This window comes from Colletotrichum lupini, chromosome 5 (genome assembly GCF_023278565.1).
Source record: "Colletotrichum lupini chromosome 5, complete sequence".
NCBI classification, from domain to species: domain Eukaryota; kingdom Fungi; phylum Ascomycota; class Sordariomycetes; order Glomerellales; family Glomerellaceae; genus Colletotrichum; species Colletotrichum lupini.
Window position 1 is genome coordinate 781556 of NC_064678.1, and position 17318 is coordinate 798873.

At 44.4% G+C, this 17318-nt stretch overlaps 4 protein-coding genes across 4 annotated transcripts; 2 read left to right on the forward strand and 2 right to left on the reverse strand.

The window, feature by feature from the left end:
* Window positions 1-136: 136 nt before the first annotated feature.
* CLUP02_09658 (uncharacterized protein) lies at window positions 137-1381 on the forward strand (the record flags this gene model as incomplete). The annotated part of the gene is made up of 4 exons (XM_049288636.1): window positions 137-431; window positions 500-783; window positions 835-1020; window positions 1085-1381. 4 exons carry the CDS (start codon window positions 137-139, stop codon window positions 1379-1381), a joined length of 1062 nt encoding a protein of 353 aa, XP_049145780.1.
* Window positions 1382-1737: 356 nt separating this feature from the next.
* CLUP02_09659 (polyketide synthase) lies at window positions 1738-2082 on the reverse strand (the record flags this gene model as incomplete). The annotated part of the gene is made up of 1 exon (XM_049288637.1): window positions 1738-2082. One exon carries the CDS (start codon window positions 2080-2082, stop codon window positions 1738-1740), a length of 345 nt encoding a protein of 114 aa, XP_049145781.1.
* Window positions 2083-9372: 7290 nt separating this feature from the next.
* CLUP02_09660 (polyketide synthase) lies at window positions 9373-14819 on the reverse strand (the record flags this gene model as incomplete). The annotated part of the gene is made up of 5 exons (XM_049288638.1): window positions 9373-13311; window positions 13363-13475; window positions 13525-13648; window positions 13704-14217; window positions 14272-14819. 5 exons carry the CDS (start codon window positions 14817-14819, stop codon window positions 9373-9375), a joined length of 5238 nt encoding a protein of 1745 aa, XP_049145782.1.
* Window positions 14820-15446: 627 nt separating this feature from the next.
* On the forward strand, window positions 15447-16612 carry CLUP02_09661 (TOXD; the record flags this gene model as incomplete). The annotated part of the gene is made up of 3 exons (XM_049288639.1): window positions 15447-15712; window positions 15767-15896; window positions 15953-16612. 3 exons carry the CDS (start codon window positions 15447-15449, stop codon window positions 16610-16612), a joined length of 1056 nt encoding a protein of 351 aa, XP_049145783.1.
* Window positions 16613-17318: the final 706 nt, after the last annotated feature.

The following is a 17318-nucleotide window of genomic DNA, read 5'->3' on the forward strand; positions in this document are numbered from 1 at the left end:
TCGGAGCAGGAAGAACAAGGAACCCTTTGAGTTACGGTAAGCAAGTCTGTGGGAAAAGCCTTCTGGCTAGACGTTGCGAGGCAGGTGAAATGTTTCTACGAACCACAATCTGCTATTCTCACTCAGGCTTCGCGAGATGGACAAAGGCCTGAGTCACTCATTCTTGGACCGGCACAGGCCGTCGATGCTGGTGCTGGCATCCCAACTCTCTGCCGCGGCACTAAACGGCTTTGCCAAGTTTTTCGAGACGGGCGAAGACCCAGTACACCCATTCCAAGTTCTATTCGTCCGGTTCCTTATCACGGGTACGGCATGCACCGTCTACCTCTGGTTCACGAAAGCTCCAAATTTCCCGTTAGGATCACCAGAATTGAGATGGCTACTAGCTCTGAGGGCAGCGGCCGGTGTTTTTGGAGCCTTTGGTTTCTATTGTAAGATGAATATCGCGTCGTGACATGAGGTTTTGGTGAATTGACCTTGTTAACACGTTATCTACTAGTTTCTATCATGTACCTTAAGCTTAGTGAAGCAACGGCCTTGAATTTCCTTGGGCCGCTCACTGCCATGATCTTGATTCGGTACCTAGATTATGGAACCTTCGAGGTTATTGATCGGATCGGGGCCTTTGTCGCGCTGGTTGGTGTGATCCTCGTCGTCCAGCCAGACGCGCTATTTGGCTCTAATCCAACACTTGCAACCGCTGCTCAGTCAATTAACGATGGGACCCCGAAAGGCAGAATGATGGGTTTCGGATTCGGGTTGATTAGTGTGTGTGGTGGAGCGGTAAGTCAACGATGAGTCACTGGTGACAACCTTTACTGAATATATCTAAAGGTGGCGCTTACGGCGATTCGCTCCATCGGTACACGCGAGCACCCTTTGATGAGTATCATGTACTTTGCTTGGACAATTGTCATTGTATCTACTGTGGCATTCCTTCTCATAGACAGCGTTCATCTCACAACAACAGTTCTGTCGTGGATAAAGTTGATACCCCTTGGCATCTTCGGCTTTGTAATGGTTAGTATTCGACCTGTCCGGTATACTATTCCACGTCCTCGACTAACACCACATGCTCTTCTAGGAATTTCTTCTCACTGCAGGAATAGCCAACGATGTCTCATCAGCTGCTACGATCATGATTTATTCTCAGGTCGGATGGGCGTTGCTACTGGATTGGATTGTGTTCCAGTCTCAAGTTAATCTCTTGACGCTGGTCGGCATAGGCGGTGTTGTAACTAGCTTGGTCGTTGTTTCTTCAGCCAAGGAGTGGAAATGGCTGCGGAAAGGTCGATATGAAGTGGTGGAACAAGATTCCCTTAATGAAAGAGAGCCAGACGAAGAGAGAGTAGAGATGAGACCAAACAGCTCAGTGGCATGATGCGTACTTGTAGACTTCAGGAATAGCGATTTAGAAACATTATACATATTATATCTCAGGATGCGGGCTCACCTTGGTGCAAGTAAACTAGCAACTTGTGTGAGATACTGAGCCCTTTACAAACGTGAAGGTGACAGCTTCTACCTTTGATGAGATTCGGGCTGCGGACATGATAGAAAGCCTTAGTAAAGTGGAAAGATTGTACTTTCACAGCCATTGCAAATTTCTAATTGAAAACAAGCCAAACATTCTCCGAAATTTCTTATGACCTATGCCACTAGCCTGATGAAAATAATAACGTTGCTACCCTTGAGAATCGCACAGTTACACAGAGTTCAGATGACAATTTTAGCTAATCACACGGATGCAATGACTTCTTCGATGATCTTCTCAGCGAGATGGATCAGAGAAGTACACTGAGTGACTTCCATAGAGGTTAAACCAATGTGGAACTGTTGATGAATCCAGTCCACCAACTCAATCGAAATGATGGAGTCCAAACCAATCGAGGTCAAATTCTCAGTAAGGGGAAAATCCTCAATTGGCCTCAGCATAAGATGACTGAGATTGGCACTGATGAAGCGAGCGAGGCTGGCGGCTGTCGCGCTGTCTCGGAGAGTAGCGGGATCGGATCTGGCAAGCGAGATGAATGTCTCGGCCTCATCATTCTCCTTGGTCTCCCCAGAGCCTGCGGCGTTCATTTTGTGGAAATAGTGAGACTGAGCGAAACGAACATCTCTCTTCCAGTTGACACGATTAGATGGATCAGAAAGAGGCTTCTCAGAGAGACCTCCAAGGCAGAAGCTGCTGAACGGCCCTCCAGAGGAGTTGGCCACAGCAATGGCCGCAGAGTCGAGAACATCCTGCTCCTTCAGAAAGAAGAAGCCACCGTTCTTAAAGCCCTCGTAGAGATCATCCCGCTCGAGAAGGTATCCGACGTCACCAACCACCCCAAGGTCGATAATAGAGGCAGGAAGACCGAGGTGATGGCGATACTTAACAAAAGCATCGAGGTAGGTGTTTGCCGCACTGTAGTTGGCTTGGCCTGTCGGATTGGAAGTCTAATTCGACCGCGGCATACAGCCGACTGCGCAGGGGCTAATTAGGGGCCCTATTTACGATTATCGTAGCTAGCCTAACCTATAATTAGAACCTCCTTTTTATACTTACGCAGATATTTAAATAGTTTAATTAATCTCTTTGTTAACTACGGTTCGAACTAACTACCTTATAATAGGGATACTAATACTAATTAGTAGTTAAATTTTATTATTATAGATCGGTAAGGTATCTTGCTACGTAAAAGAGACGACCTCTTAATACCGTACGGGATAGGAGATTCGTACTAATTAACCTTACGGAAGTAGATAAAAAAGGAGGCGATTCTTAAATACCGTATAGAATTAAGTAATCGTAGCTTTTTATTACTTACGAGAGGTCGACGTTTATTATATTAAACTACGCTAGTTAATAAAACTACTTAGGTAATTAGTATTTCGCCGTCGCTTTAAGTAGCTTTTTTTATTAAATAACTTCCCCGCGGCCGGCCCGCGATTAGAAATTAACTAGCTAAATTAGTAAAAGGAATTCCCTATACGACGACTACTTACCTAATTAATTAGCGCGACGAACGGGCTTAATAATATAGTATAAAAGAGCACTACGTAATTAAAAAAGGGAATTTCTAAACGTAGACATTCTTATTTAGCGACGAAAGTAACCCTATAGGAGTTATTAAGCTAAGAGATCTATAGTATACGGAAAAGTCTATTATTATAGGGATCTTATAGGTATACCCTTAAGCCCGCGATCTAAACGACCTCTTCGTAGCTCCCTTAACTACCCCCCGGGTATTACTTAGGAATATAGTATAGGGGACGGTTTAACGAGGGAGGAGGGGATTTAGAGGTCCTAATAATATCGAGTTAAGAGTATTACGGATCTCGGAGATTAACTTAAAAAAAAAGTAGCTACCCTAAAGTAGTCCTACGACCTCCCACTAGAGTTACTATTAACTTAAAAAAAGGCTAAAAAAACGAGGATCTAAGGAAAAAGAAAAGAATCCTTTAGAGGGCCGCTAAAGGGCTTTTTTTTATACTAGCTTACGGCGTAAAATTACTAATTTCGAGAAATCGGTAACTAGTAAAGATCCCGAGACTAATTACTATATCTTATTACGGTAATATAAACGTCTACTGCTACTATTATTAAAAGGAACTACTAGAACCTACCTTTTTATATTAGATAAAAAGGAGGATCTTAGTAAGTACAATAGCTAGCGATTTAGAAAGGTAGTAGTAATTACTAGAAATAGTAAAAACGAGAGTAGTAGCGAGACGGCGAGAAGAAGCGGGAATTTCCTAGACCCCGATAAATTCGTTAGGTAGTAAAAGCACGGATTTACTATAACTAGCGCGCGGATTAGATATATCCCTATTAAAATTAAATACGTTAATAACCGCTAATATAAGTATAAGCTAGAGTACGACCCTTAGCGAGTTAGGGTAAAGAAGAAGAGGACGAAACCCGATCTTAAATAGAATCCTAATCCTTTATAAGTAAGTAAATATTAACCCGGACTATTAGGGGACGTGGATATATAGAATCGTAGATTAGCCTAACGGCAAGTAAATTAACGCGGCATTAATCTATTTAACTAAGGTCTATGAGAAAAAGGGGCTATAGGGGTAACCCCTATTTTATAAGATCGTAAACGACCTTAGCTATTAGCTAGATAAATAGTTCGCAAGCGTAAGCTTAGGAATCGCAAAAGCGGTTAATAAATTCTTTTATAAGCGAGGGGTACTATTAGCGTAATTATAATTACGAGAACCTTACGAAATCCTAGTAGCGACGATTATAGAGGAGGAATTCGTAATATAGACCTAGGCATAAGTCGATAGGGCGTACAATTACTTTAACAAATTTAGAAAAAGGGTAAACGACCCAGATTTCCTTCCTATAATTACTAACGGCAATCTATCGTTATAAAAGGATATATAGAGGTAAAATATAGTACTAGAAGTACGATAATCGATAATTCTGCCTATTTCGATCTATAGCTCGTCGCCGCTACTAATACGAAATTCGGTACTAATCGGTTAGTAAGAAAGGAGGTAGACTACCCGAAGTTACTAATAGTACGTAGCAACGCAAGGATCGTATATAAATACTAAAAATCTAGTAATAAATACGAGGTAGTTTATAGACTTTAAAAAGATCTTCCTAAAAAAGAAATTATACTCTGGGGGGAAGTATAAGGTCTTATAAGAAACCCTAACGATATTTTATAATTATTACGAAAAAGTCGGAATTAGGGAATACTAGTACTATTCGGTAGTTAATATCGTACTCGTAGGCAAAGCCTCTAATTACTACTACGAAGCGGTGCGTAATCTCGATCGAAACGACTTTCTTAGTATAATTAACGTAATCCGAAGCCGCTTTAAGACTTATAATAAGAACCTAGAGCTCCTATCTAAGCTACGAGCGATTTCTTTTATATTTATAGCTAGGATAATAGAAGGTAAATCGTAAGTAGAAATCCTCGAAGAGCTTATTAATCGAATTAATAAGCTAGCGAAAACCTAGCTAAATAAGGGGACTAACGAGCGGAAAGTCGGATATTTTTATACCGTAGTTTAGCGCGTTTTAGAGGCGAAAATAACTCTATACTAAGTACCTAAAGACTACGAGACGCTCTGCTCGAGGCTAAGATTTAGCTTTAATATTAAGGTAAGAATACCGTGCTAAACCTATTTCTAAGCGTATAACGGCCCTTATTAATAGTATTAGGTCGACTGAACGTATAATAAAAAAGGAAAGGAAGCTAGGTACGGTAATCGTTAGTAGGGAATCCTAAATTCGTTAAATAGGTAGAGATTTAACTCGCGAGCAGGGTAATAAAAGAAGTAGTATTTTATTTATAAAAAGGATAGATATTAGTTAAGTAACTACTCTAAAGAAGAGCGTGCTAAATCGTACGAATAATATAGAAAATCGAGGGTAGTAGATAGTAAAACTAGCCCTTATCGATTTAACTAATTCCTCGTTATATATAAAGGCAGATCCGGGGGTACGGAACTTAGCGAAAGTAGCTAATTTAGCGGCCTAAAGCACCCGCACCCTATAGGAGATTCGGAAGATAAGGAAGATCTTACCCCCTATACCGACGAATTAGATTACGACGAAGTCGACGATATTAACTACTCTTTCTTCGCCCTGTTAGCCTCGGGAGGATATACGAGGCTAAATAAATAAAAAGTAGTAGAAGCCCTTAATAAATAGGCTTTTATCTATAGATAGTAAGGGAAGGTCCCTTAGATAACGGATATGGAGGTAGGTAAAAGGACGAATTTAATAGCGCAGAATTTTACTTTTTTAATATCTAAAGAAAAGAGATAGGGTGCTAAGTAATTCTAGGGGTAGCTAGAGGGGTCCTTTTTATACTACTTAGATTACTTAAATACTAAGCTCGTATAGGCATTCTACGCGAACGAAAGGTACGGCCTAGATAATTTTTATAGGATTATCCTAGATACTAGGGTATTATAATAGTTAATAAGAAGAAAAGGGTAATTCTAGGCGCTATAGAAAATCGTATTAGTAACGCTTAATACGTTAATAGTAGGTATTACGAGGATTAGCTTCGGCCTAGGTAAGGAAATCGTCGCCCTAGGTACGGTAGAAATAGAGACGCACTTCGGAACGATAACTTTCTATATCCTACTCGTTAATACCCTATTTCTCTTATATTTAAAAAATATAGATCGACTAAGTATTATATTCGATAATACGAGGAATAGAATCTCTAGCCATAAGTACTTTAAAATAGTTAAACGACGATGGGGGTACGCGTTTATAAGGCTTACTAACGACACAAAGTCGATTAATTACTTAACGGAAAGTGAGCTTAGATAACTATACTAAAGATTTAGCTATTCGTTAGTCGCGAGGCTATATAACCTCCTAAAGTATTTAGGTAATAATAATATCGAAATAGGGGCGCTAGAGTAGTTAACGAAAGTATATTACTAATACTAAATAAATACGCAGAGCCTACGTAGATTTAAATTTAAATTGCGTAATAAGCTTAACTTTAATTAGGAGATCGTTATCGATATCTTCTACTTAAATAGTCGACCGGTCCTATATATAATCGACGAGGCTATATTATTCTAAGTAGGGCAATTCCTACGGGACTTATAAGCAAAAATAGTATAGGTAGCTCTACGAAAAAGCTAGATCGATATATACTAAGGACCGCTAGACGGTATTAGAACCGACGCTAGCACTAGTTTTAAATTAGTAAAATTTAAGGAAAATGCGACGGCCTACGGTATATAGTTAAAAGTCGTGCCCGTCGAAGCGTATTATAGTATTAGAAAGGTAGAAAGGGCGTACTAGTAATTAAAAAGAGCGTTTAAAATTATTAAAAAGGAAAATCCCGATTCTAACGACGACGAATGCCTCTAGACGGTACTTAAATATTATAACGATATTATGGGGCCTAACGGGCTTATATTAACGCTTTTAGTATTTAGAGCATATTTAAGAACGACCTTAGCCTCGCTACCGTCGCTAGACATAAGCTAGCGAGCTTAAGTAGTTAAAAAAATAATACGAATACTACGCAAAGTAAGCGTAAGAAAGTAAGTTAATAAGGTAATTACTACGCGCAATAGGCCCGATATAGGGGTTAATTTAGATATACCCCTAAATTTAAATATACGAGTATAGCGCGAAATTACTTAATAATAGGCTAGGCTATATAAATTAATTTCCGTCGACGAGCGTTCTTATATAGTTGCGAGAGATCGCGACTAGCTACTCGAGGTATTAATTATAGTAGTTAGACTATATTATATAGATCCTATCGAAGTGATTTCTAGCCTATAAGAAGAAGAAGAGCTAGGGGAAGCTATATAACCCGTAGTAGAGGTATAGGAAATTATTTTTAACGAAATCGTTATAGTAGTATTAATAGACGACGAGGAAGAGGAAATTGCTAAAAGAGTACTAATATGTCGCGGGAGATTATAATAGTAAGCACTAACGCGGCAATTTATTACTAGCGACGAGGTAATTAATACTTTTTATATAATAAAAGAGAAAGCCGATTTTGAGCTAGTAATTAAACTACGCAAGGAAGGCGTAATTATAATTATTAAAAAGCCGTATAAGGGATTAGATCTTATTAAAGTAGATACTCTGCGCGATCGAGGGGTCTATCGATTTATCCTCTACGATTTAGAAAAGTATATAAACCTTTACATATTTAAATTGCGAATAGTTCGTAAAATTAAAAAAAAAGGAATACCCTAACCGTACGAGAAGTCTAGATACGTAATTTAGGGGTACGGTAATATTAAAAAGGCGACGCTACTTATATAATCGCCTACTATATAGCGCTATAGCTAACGATTAATAATAGTACTAATAGTATCGTTACGGAAGAAGGGATACGAGATTTAGAGCCGTGATATTACCTAGGTATATACCCAATCGGCCACAGGGCTCATAAGGAAAATCCTAGCCCATTTACCGAAGGAAATGGCTAGTAAGTACCTAGAAAGTACGATTATTAAAGTGCTTAAGCTACTATATAGGCTCGTAGAATCGGGTACTTATTAGTAGGCTACCTATTACGATTTTTATATTAATTAATTATTAATAATTACCTCTACGTACGACCCGTGCTTACTAGTTACGGAGCACGAAGGCGACTAATTTAGGATCGTTAGAATACAGACCGACGATATATTAGGCCTATCCGATATTAACTTTATAAAAAAAGAGGATAAGGAGCTCTAAAAAGCGGGCTTCGTAACGAAGCTAAAAGAGGTCCTTATAATAAATACCCCCCTAGTATTTAACGGCGGGATTCTTATAATTAAAAAGGAAACCGTCGTTTTTTAGTAAAAGGGGTAGGGCGAGAAGATTAACCTCGTCGACCCGAACGTAACTAATATTAAAAAGCGGTATAAGGCTAAGCTTATACGAGGGGTATATATTACGAGTATTTATTAGCCCGAGGTAATTTTTAACTACGCTAGGGTAGCATAAGCTATAGATCTAACCGAACGAGACGTTAAGGTACTTAATAAGCGGCTTAAGTAGTAATAAACGAATCTCGATCGAGGTCTCGTTTATTACCTAATCGACCTTATAATTAGTAAGCTCTACGTCTTTATCAATAGGTTATTTACGAATAATAACGACCTTATTTCGTAATTAGGGTATATTATTATCCTAGCTAACGAGAGTATAAGCGAGAGCGAATTTACTATATATAGTAATATAATCTATTACTCGTTAATTAAAAATAAGTGGGTAACGAGAAGTATATTAGTATTAAAGGTCTATAATATAGTTAACGGCGTTAACCTCTCCTACGCGATTTTAATAACGCTAAGGAAGATTACTAATCGAATTAGCCTTCTACTTATTCTAACGGTTATTTATACTAATTCCTACTCGCTATATAAATACCTCGTTAAATTAGGAACGACGAAGGAAAAGAGGCTTATGATCGATATTATAGCCCTTAGGTAATCGTACGAAAGGCGCAAAATACTTAAGATCCGTTAGATTAATAATAAAAATAACTTCGTAGACGCTTTTATAAAAGTAGTACTAAATAAGGGATTAGAGTAATTCGTAAGTAGTAAAAAAGTTACTATACGAATAGAGGGATAGGTTATATAAAAAGAATAGAAAAAAGGGGGAAAAGGAGACGACTTAGTAAACGGGCCCGAGGTCGAATTATACCTCTAACCGTAGCGGTTAAATTGATAAAAAAAAGAGAAAGTTAGTATTAGATTAGAAGTCTAATTCGACCGCGGCATATAGCCGACTGCGCAGGGGCTAATTAGGGGCCCTATTTACGATTATCGTAGCTAGCCTAACCTACGGTTAGAACCTCCTTTTTATACCTACGCAGATATCCAGATAGTTCAATTAATCTCTTCGTCAACTACGGTTCGAACTAACTACCCTATAATAGGGATACCAACATGGCCATAGTAACCTGTGTGCCCACCACCAGAGCCGAATATGACGAAGAAGTCCAACGGAACATTCGCGTCTAGAAGTGCTTGATGGACGTTCCAAGTCCCACGGACCCTAGGATCAACCACTCCACTCCACTCCTCCCAAGTCATCTCAGCAGTAGAATTATCCTTGAGCACGAGGGACAGTTGCATCACACCAGCGACGGGCTCGGGAGCTTCGTTGATTGCCTTGAGTACGTCACCGGGATTGCTAACGTCTCCGGAGATCGTCTTGATGACGGATCCAGGATAGCTTTCGAGCTCCTTCACGAAAGGCTCATTATCGGCACTTCCAGCGGATCTCGACAGGAACACAAGGTTACGGGCTCCATGCTCGAGCAACCAAGTGGCCACAGATCGACCAAGGCCGCCGAAACCGCCAATGAGAAGGTATGAGGCATCGTTTCGGAACATGGAAGCTTCCTTAGTTGATGGAATAGCCTGACTGACTTCGGGCTCAGAGAAGCCGAACCAGGACATGCGAGGTATTTGAACCTTGCCATCCACGATGGCGTAATCGAAGTCCGCGTCCAACTCTCCGCCTTTGCGACGGTTTGGAAGACTCTGTACAATATTCAATAGAGCTTTGGACATACCGTTGCTAGATATTGAGATGTCATCGACATCGACAAGAGTAATGTCTGCCTTGTTCTCCATCCGAACGGTTCTAGCAGTACCCTGAATCATGGCTGGCTTGGCATCCTTGCAAGCGCCATGAACGGCGGGGATGACCCAAATGAGTGAATCACTCAAGTTGCATAGGCTGTCGATGAACGGCCGGAAAGTCTCAGAGCTAAGGTCGTAGATTGTGTTTCCAGTAAGGTCCAGAAGTGAGATGACCACAGACCCATCAGAAGGAACTGTGTTCTGGTGGGATACTCGTGTAGTGAACCCCTTAGACTCACATTGAGACCTGACGCCACTAGCAAGCTCAAGTCCTTCCTTCGAATTGTGTGCTAGAATGGTGATAATTGTGCTCTTGTCCATCTCGGTAACCTTCATTGGCTCAGCGAGTATCAAGCCAGTCGGTGTCTGTGAATGAAAGACGAAGCCAAGGCATTTCAGTCTCTGGCTAATCTTTTCACAATCAGAAGCACCACCGGTTGCAATACCGTCATCGTGAACGATCAGTCGGCTTCCAGCAGTCTGAAGTGACTTCAATTCCGTCAAATCATCAAGTAGGTGGCGATCATCCGACAACAAGGTCGAAATCGACAAGAGGATAATGTCAGTCGTGTTGCACATGCAAAGCTGCTCGAGATCAACGACCGAGACGCTTTCGCGATCCAGACTTGCAACTGCCTCGGTGACTTGGTCAACCTGTTCCCCAGAGGTGCATACATAGGTGTACTCAGAGTAAAGGCGCTTATGTTGGGTAGGCTGCAGAGCATCTAGAGCAAGTCGAGTAATGTCGGTTGATCCTGATCCAATCTCCAATACTTTCGAGTCAGGAGACTTGAAGCCGAGGAGAGAAATTACTTCGGTAGTGTCCTTGACAAGATCCGAGTTGGCAGTCCCGACTTCGGCAAGGGAGTCCAGCATAGTGATATCGTCTCTCCATTCAAAGGTGCTTCCGAGGAGAACTTCTTCACGCTTGGCGACAGGTAGCTCAGAGTAAGAGAGACCTTCCAGATACACCGTAGGACGACCTTCATCTGTGTAGATGGAAGCGTTTGCGGTCATGCCTTTAGCATCTTCCTGGATACTGCCGTAAGCTCTCATACATAAGTCCTGGTTCCCGAGGACACCCAGTCGCGAGATGAAGGTGGGAAGCAGGATGCTGTCTAGACGCCGCTTCTGGCCATGTGTTTGCGCCACGAGGTTAATCTGAAGCATTTGATCCAAAAGTGTCGGATGAGCAGCGTAGTGCGTCGTGTCTTCAAAGTCATAAACTGTCGCTGTGGCCTCCCTCTTGACTGTGTTCGCGGTGATCTGCTCAAGGCCTTGGAAAGCGGTCTGCCAGTCAATGCCAACGGCCTTGACAGCTTTGTACCAGCCTTCAGCGTCGATCTCGCGAGCAAATTCTTGCTCAGCCTGAGCGCTTGCGATTGAGGTCTTCTCTGCCTCAGCTCCTGAGCGGATGTAACCAGAGCAGTGCGTGACCCATGCGTGTCCATCGTAGGACATGATTTTGAAGTTGTACCATTGGCCTTCGTCACTAAGCTTGTCTTCCGGAATCATGCGCGTGTATAGTTCCATCTTCTTCTCCTTGGGGATTGTCATGCCGGTGATGATTGACATATCCCTAATGGTGTACGCATCTGAGCCGTTGGCTACCTGACGCATGGCCTCTCCAGCCATGGCCATGTAGCCGGCTCCAGGGAATACGATCTGACCGTTGACGATGTGGTCCATCAACCAAGGAACTTCCTTGAGATCAAGCATGTTTCGCCAGGCAGGCTCAATATCATTGCCCTCAAGAACCCTAGCGCCGAGAAGCACATGTCTGGTATGCTTTCTTTGCTTGTAACGGGAAGGATTGCGAGGTTCATCCATATAGGTTACATCGTGTAGCCAAGGGTAGGTCGGCAGATCGGTCAAAACTCTGCCCTTGGGGATGATGGTGGCCATGTCGGCCGGGGCTCCTTGTACGAAGAGCTCACCAGCCAGACGGAGCATGGATAGGTTGGTATCTTCAGCACGGCGGAGGGTAGTGATGTACTCGCAGGAAGAGTCAGGCACGCTCCGAAGGATCTCACTGATGGGACGTTGGAGAGCCGGATGGGGGCCGACCTCCACGAAGAGATTGTTGTTATTGCTCTTCAAGATCGCTCTCATCGCCGTATTGAATAGCACAGGCTGGACGAAGTTTCGGCGCCAGTAGTTGGCTCCAAAGTCAGCTTCGGTCATCTCAAGACCAGTGACGCTCGAGAAGTGAGGCACGGTCGGAGCCTTAGCATTGACAAGGTATGGCTTCAGGAGCTCCTCGTATGGCCCACCCAAAGGCTCGATCCAGGGAGAGTGGAAAGATGTCTCCAAGTTCAAAACCTTAGCCTTGACATCAGGATGGCGACGCATGATCTGGTCAATGCAGTGTTGGATGCAGACGGGATCGCCTGACAAGGTGGAGTTGAGATGACTGTTCTCACAGCCAATGACGACACCTGGAATCAAGAAGGGCTCAACCTCCTTCGGGCCAAGACTGACAGCAGCCATAGTACCAGGCGGGACAGTGCCGTTGACCAAGAGCCAGCCGCGGAAGTAGGCAACAGCCATGGCGGCTTCGGCGGTGACACTACCGGCAGCGTACGCAGCAGCAGCCTCTCCTCCAGAGTGGCCAGTAACAGCATCAGGACGAACGCCAAGGCTAGCGAGAACATCGACCAACGCGATCTGAACAGCTGTTGCGCATGGGTGAGAGTATCCCCGCTGGCCAACCCTGCTAGAGTCATCGTCGATAGACAGCTCCTTCTCCAAGGACCAGGTTGGCCTGTGTTCTTCGGGAAGCGACTGGAGCCATACGTCCAGCTTCTTGATGGAGTCTCGGAACACCTCGTTGGTTTCGATCAGTGACTTGCCCATCCCGGCCCAGTGCACACCCTGTCCAGTAAAGGTCAGAATGAGTCGCCGGGAGGTGGTTGGCTTGCGCTTGAAGCTGCTCAGGTCAAAGACACCCTCCTCGTTGGCAATAGCATAGGCTCTGCAGCTGAGGTGATCGCGATGATGACCCAGAGTGTAAGCAAGATCATCAAGATCAGCGCTCTTAGTCTCAATGTACTGCTTGTGTTGGTCCACTTGCTTTTCGAGAGAAGTCAAGTGCGCAGCGGAGAACAACAAGAGTCGCTGTCCAGGAGAGCGAACGCTGACGCCTGAGTCTGAGCTGATAGAGCTAGCATCATCTTGCAGCTTTTGCCAACCATCATAAGACTCAAGAATGACCTTCAAATTATTAGCGGGGAGCTTTCGTCAGGATAAGGGCAGAGTTCTTACATGAGCATTGGAGCCAGCCACACCAAAGGAATTGACACTGATGCGCTCATCTCTGTCTGCAGGCCAGAAAGTTGGCTCCGTCGGGACCGAAAGCTTGGCCTCATCCCATGGAACTGTGCTGATGTTAGTATCTGACAATCAGGTTACTTACGATGAACTCACTCCTTGGATTGGGGTTTTCCATGTAGATGTTCGGCGGAATAACTCGATTTTCTAATGCGAGGACTGCCTTAATGACACTTGTCAGGCCTGCCGCACCTTCTGAGTGACCGACGTTAGGTTTAACCTGAGTACTCATGTTAGAAAACCTCAACCTTGCATTGAAAACATGGTGAACTTACAGCGCCAATCATCACGCCATCATGATCCTTCCAGATTCGAGCAACTGCCGCCACCTCAAGTGGATCGCCAGTCGGAGTACCAGTGCCATGGCACTCGAAGAAGGCCGTCTTATTGAACGGAAGACCAGCCTTCTCGTAGGTCTTTCGAATCAAGGCCTCCTGCAAGTAAGTGTTTGGACTCATGATGCCGTTAGACCGACCATCGTTGTTGGTGCCGCTTGCTCGAAGAATGGCTCTGACTGGGTTACCGTCTCTGAGAGCATCGCTTAATCTCTTGACATAGACAGCGTTGACAGCTTCACCGCGGCCGTAACCATCGGCAAGCAGATCAAAGGTTTTACATTTGCCGCTTGGAGACAAGACACCGGTTTCTGTGAAGACAATGGATGTGATGACTGATGTGATGAGGTTGCATCCCAGAGCCATTGCCGACTTGCATGTACCATTTTGAACAGCTTCAGCAGCCAGGTGTAAAGCAACCATGGATGAAGAGCATCCAGTCTTGACAAGCATACTTGAAGGATGTTAGTCACTGCGAATCGTCACTCACACAGGCTGCGCCACTTACCTCGGGCCAGTCCAGCCGTACTCATATGATACACGGTTAGGCTGTAAGAAGTCGAGGTAGCCAGATCCTCGGTATAGTCCAGAAGCGTGCGGGTCCATTGACAAGTCATCTTGCCAATCTGACGAGAAGTTGCCAACATAACAGCCGATCTCTTGGCCGCGCCAGCTGACCTCGCCGGCATTGTCAAGACATTCTCGCGCAATCTCCAGCAATTGCCTTTGCATGGGGTCCATGCGCTCGATTTCCTTCTCACCACATGTGAAGTAAGAGGCGTCAAATTTGGTAAGGTCATTATCGGCTTGGGTGAACATGTATGCCTCCTTGTTCTGAACCGTTCCCCACTTTGCAACGGGACTGTAGAAGCCTTCGCTATTCCATCTCTCTTTAGGGATGGGGATCAGACCGCTTTGCTTATTCATCATCAGGTTCCAGAAGTCTTCCGTGTTCTTCACGCCACCGGGAAGCCTCACGGCCATTCCCACGATGGCGATGGGGTCAGAGGTGCCCATCTCGGATGAAGGCGTGGCGGCGCCCGACTTTGATGACATTGTCTAAAGCGTGGTACAAAAGATGGTAAAAGCCCGCAAACGCCTGCTGAGTGAGAGTCAAATGCCAGCCTAGCAAAGGATATCGTGTAGTTTTGGCTGTGTATTATGGTTTGGGTTAAAAAGCCAACGAGATTACTTCGACACTAATGTAGAGCTTCTTAACAAGAGATGAACAATGTTGCAACGGAGTTGATCTCGGTATTCCAGAAGACATCCCCTATGTTGGCAGAATAGGTGAGTCCGAGTTTTGCGAAAGTCTATTGCTCGAATTCCGAGAGCCATATTTTTTCCGTCTAATGTGATTGGCTGCGAGAATCGACTTGCGAACACCTCATGATGACCCGGTCCCTGCACAGCTTGCGGTCCGAGATGTGTCACAACATGAAGTTCAACACTCCGAAAGACACCAGCCAATGGACCAGGCAAGTAACTTGGATGGACGAAATTTAATTTCACATCAGGAGTGCACGTGGTGTCATGTAACGGTCGTGTCAACAAAGAAATTCTACTGAACGACTTGAGAGATATTCCGTCTACAGCTCTACTACAGCACTGCTGCGGCTGGCGATTGGCATCACTCATCAGCTTGGTTCTTATACAATTATGGCTTCTACTCTGCCCAACACTATGAAGGCTGTCATCATTGAAGGTCGCGGTAAAGCGGCAATAGCCACATCGCCCATTCCTAAGTTACGTGATGGATATATCCTCGTGAAAACGACTGCCGTCGCTATCAATCCTTCTGACTGGAAGCACATTGACTTCATGTGGGTGGGTAACCCCACTGGTACGCGACCAGGTCTCGAGTACTCGGGCGTTGTTCTCGAGGTCGGCAATGGAGTGGATAAGCACTTCAAAGTTGGCGACAGAGTCTTCGGGATTGTGAATGGCTCGTAAGTGACACGATCTCTCCAGATTACAGAATGACTCTAATCATATTTGCACAGAAATGTGAGACAGAAGGAAGATGGGGCCTTTGCAGAGTATCTCATCGCAAAGGCGAGCCTACAGATGAAGATACCTGACCACGTTGATGACACTGAGGCGGCGGCAATCACGTCTGGCCTAGTAGCGGTGGTTGGTGCTTCATTCACACTTGCTCCTAACAGATCATCGCTAAAAATCAGATCTAGGGTCAAGGACTCTACCAGTCTCTGGCACTTCCACTTCCCACTAAGCCGTCACCAGAGCCGATTCCCCTTCTGATTTACGGCGGAAGCACGGCGTCAGGAATCATGGGCATTCAGTTCGCCAAAATGTCCAATTGCACGGTCATCGTAACCTGTTCGCCCAAGAACTTCGACTACATGAAGGCCTTGGGAGCTGATTTCTGCGTTGACTACAAAGCAGAGGACTGTTCAGAGCAAGTCAAGGCTTTCACAAAGGGAAGATTGAGGCACGCTTGGGATTGCATTGCGACAGCCCAGTCTGCACGGATATGCGCCGCGGCGATGTCGATAAGAGGCGGGCACTACAGCAGCCTCTTGTACTTGGTTCCCTCCATTGTCAAGAAGATCAATCCAAAGATCGAGTGCTCTACAACCTTGGGTTACACGATTCTAGGAGAGACGATAGAGAAGGAGACGGTCATTGAACCTAGACTTGACGACTACGAGTTTGGGAAGATGTTCTGGGATGTGAGTGAGAAGCTACTGCAGGAGGACAAGTTTCGGCCTGCCAGGCAAATTGTAAATGAAGGCGGCGATGGCTTGGAAGGTGTTCTTCATGGCATACAGTACCTGAAGCAAGCGAACGTGAGTGCTGCAAAGCTCGTCTACACGATTGCTTCATAAAGTAGATACACGTAGCTTCAATTTCAGACTTCGTTATGGCCAATCATGTAATATCATGAGAAAGATGCATCGATCTTAGAAGGCAAGTTTCCGACACGGAGTATCCCAAGTCTGGACATTTTGGTGGCCTTCATTGTCCCTGGGTTCAACAGGTCTCTGAGGCATGAGCTGCGCGAGAGTTAGTGGTCGAACAGGGCGGCGATGGATGACTCGCGCATTAAACCACCTGAAGTAACTTTCACTGAGTCCTGGCACAGGCCTGCCAAAATCCGACCCCGTGCGGTCCGTCAACTCGGCAACGATGAAGCCACTCACATATCAGTGTTACTCCGGATTCGGGAGTCTCTAAGGAATAGGGCAAGGCTCAAATAATCCGAAATGAAGTAGCGAGCCTGAAATGTATGGGAGATTCAAGACAGCGGCCCCGAGCGACTCGCATCTTGATGGTGAGCCTAATCCAGGCCTCGACACAGAATCATAGTGCAACAGGCCGTGGCTTTGTCCCCCTCCGTTTAGATGAAGGCGTGAACAACAGAGTAGAAAGCTTACATTTCAGTATCAATAGTGTTCATGTTCAAATGAATCAAACAAACATCCTCTTAATCTCGTAAGGTATTCCATTGAATGAAGGAAATTAGCGGGAATAATCCTCAAAATAGAAGTCGTCGTGGGAGGGTTGATACCAGAAAACTACGATGCACGGATT